This window comes from Lucilia cuprina, chromosome 5 (genome assembly GCF_022045245.1).
Source record: "Lucilia cuprina isolate Lc7/37 chromosome 5, ASM2204524v1, whole genome shotgun sequence".
In the NCBI taxonomy this organism is placed as follows: domain Eukaryota; kingdom Metazoa; phylum Arthropoda; class Insecta; order Diptera; family Calliphoridae; genus Lucilia; species Lucilia cuprina.
The window spans coordinates 58,232,303-58,234,488 of NC_060953.1; the positions used below are offsets into that span (position 1 = coordinate 58,232,303).

Consider the following 2,186-nt stretch of genomic DNA (forward strand, 5'->3'; position numbering starts at 1 on the left):
CTATAGATATATATAGACAGAAAGATAGATAGATAGATAGATCGATAGATAGATAGATAGATAGATAGATAGATAGATAGATAGATAGATAGATAGATAGATAGATAGATAGATAGATAGATAGATAGATAGATAGATAGATAAATAGATAGATAGATAGATAGATAGATAGATAGATAGATAGATAGATAGATAGATAGATAGATAGATAGATAGATAGATAGACATATATTTATACAGATATAAGGCCTTCATTAAAATAAAACTACAAAATGTTTCATTTAAATTTCATTAATTTTTATTTTACATTAATTCTCTTTTATTAAAAATATATACATTTTTAGGAACTATTTTCTATTTTTATTTTATATTCAATTTTTTTACATAAAGTTCCCTTTTTAATAATTTTAGCTCTTAAAGAGACTAGATTTTATTAAAAACTAATTTTTAAAATTATAATTATTTGTTTTTAAATACATGGAAGATTTTTGTTACAAATTGCGGCAAAATTAAACATTCAGTTAAGTTCCATAATTTTTGATTTTAAATCAATGTTTTAAAATGACAATCCAATATTTTTAATAGATTTTTTTTAATTCAACATCTTTTTGAAATATACTTTGCAATATGGAAAAGGATTAAAAAAAAGTTGTTAACATTTTTCCAATACTGAATGTTTAATTTAGTTTTAAGATTTTTTTTTTTGTCAAATTTCAATTACTTAACACTAATATAATTTCAATAAATTAAATGGAAGCATTATTTTTAAAGTAATTATAAGTTTTATAAAGAATATTTATAATTAATAGAACTACATCACAGATTTTTAACAAATAAAACATAAAAATTTTCCCTTTCTATTCATTTTTTTTACACAAATCAACAACAATAAAAAATAAAATATTTTTACTTCATTTTCTTAATTAAATCATCTATGAGGACAATAACTAAAATAAGGAAATAATTTACAGTGTAATGAATAAAATCGTCTGGGATCTGTTTTTGTATCGAAACCATCAACCTTAACCACATTCCATTGATTCTTCATGAGAGCATAACTGAAGGACACTTGATTCTGATAAGAGTCAGGACGTATAAACTCCATAGGCTCTAAATGTGAATGGAAGTTGTCGACAACGGTGAGCGGTACTTTTAAAAGATGTTCTGTAATGTTTTGAAAGAAATTTACGATTATTTTTTGTTTTTGTGGTTTTGCGAGTAACAGATAATTGTCTTGTCTATGTGTGTGTTTTTTTTCACAACTTACCAATAATAAAACCCATGGTAACATCATCAGGAAATCTTATTTTATCTCCAATACTTATAAATTTACCACCACCTGCTATGGGTAACATTTTTAATGTCAGGGCTCGACTTAAACAGAAGCCAGCACCACCTGTTGCAAACCAAAATGTAATCTTTTTATTTAACGAAGTATTTTTCTGTAAAATGAAATAAAAACAAAATCAGTAACATAAAAAAATAACTAAAGTACATTATTTATTAAAGGTTTTATAAAGATTTATTTTTATACGATTTTTTTTTTTGCTTTTAAAAGTTTTATGATTGTTGTCGTTTTTCATTTTAGAATGGTTTTGTGTAGAGTTTAAGCTGATTTCTTGGGTTGTAAAGAAAAAAGGATTACGAAGCATGTAAACTATAAAAACGTGAATTGGGAAGTTTTGTTTGTTTTTTGCTTAATTAAAATTAACACTATTTTAACCCTGTATAATTGAGAAGTTTATTTCCGATAAAATATCGAAATCTATATATTATATAATAGTAGAGTCGTTTATTTATAGTTTTGTCTATAGTCTAGTCTTAAGTTTAGTCTATAGTTTAGTCTATAGTTTAGTCTATAGTCTAGTCTATAGTTTAGTCTATAGTTTAGTCTATAGTCTAGTCAATAGTCTAGTCTATAGTCTAGTCTATAGTCTAGTCTATAGTCTAGTCTTTAGTCTAGTCTATAGTCTAGTCTATAGTCTAGTCTATAGTCTAGTCTATAGCCTAGTCTATAGCCTAGTCTATAGTCTAGTCTATAGTCTAGTCTATAGTCTAGTCTATAGTCTAGTCTATAGTCTAGTCTATAGTCTAGTCTATTGTCTAGTCTATAGTCTAGTCTATAGTCTTGTCTATAGTCTAGTCTAGTTTCTAGTCTGGTCGTCTTTATAGTCTATAGTGTAGTC

At 25.2% G+C, this 2,186-nt stretch overlaps 1 protein-coding gene across 1 annotated transcript in view; it reads right to left on the reverse strand.

The window, feature by feature from the left end:
• Window positions 1-811: 811 nt before the first annotated feature.
• The window catches only part of LOC111676980 (fringe glycosyltransferase), a 30,465-nt gene continuing 29,090 nt past the window's right edge, over window positions 812-2,186 (reverse strand). The window contains exons 6-7 of the mRNA XM_023437993.2: window positions 1,268-1,442; window positions 812-1,164 (exon numbers count right to left, since the gene is read on the reverse strand). Coding sequence (XP_023293761.2) covers window positions 929-1,164; window positions 1,268-1,442 — 411 coding nt within the window. The 3' untranslated portion in view covers window positions 812-928. The remainder of the gene's footprint in view (window positions 1,165-1,267; window positions 1,443-2,186) is intronic.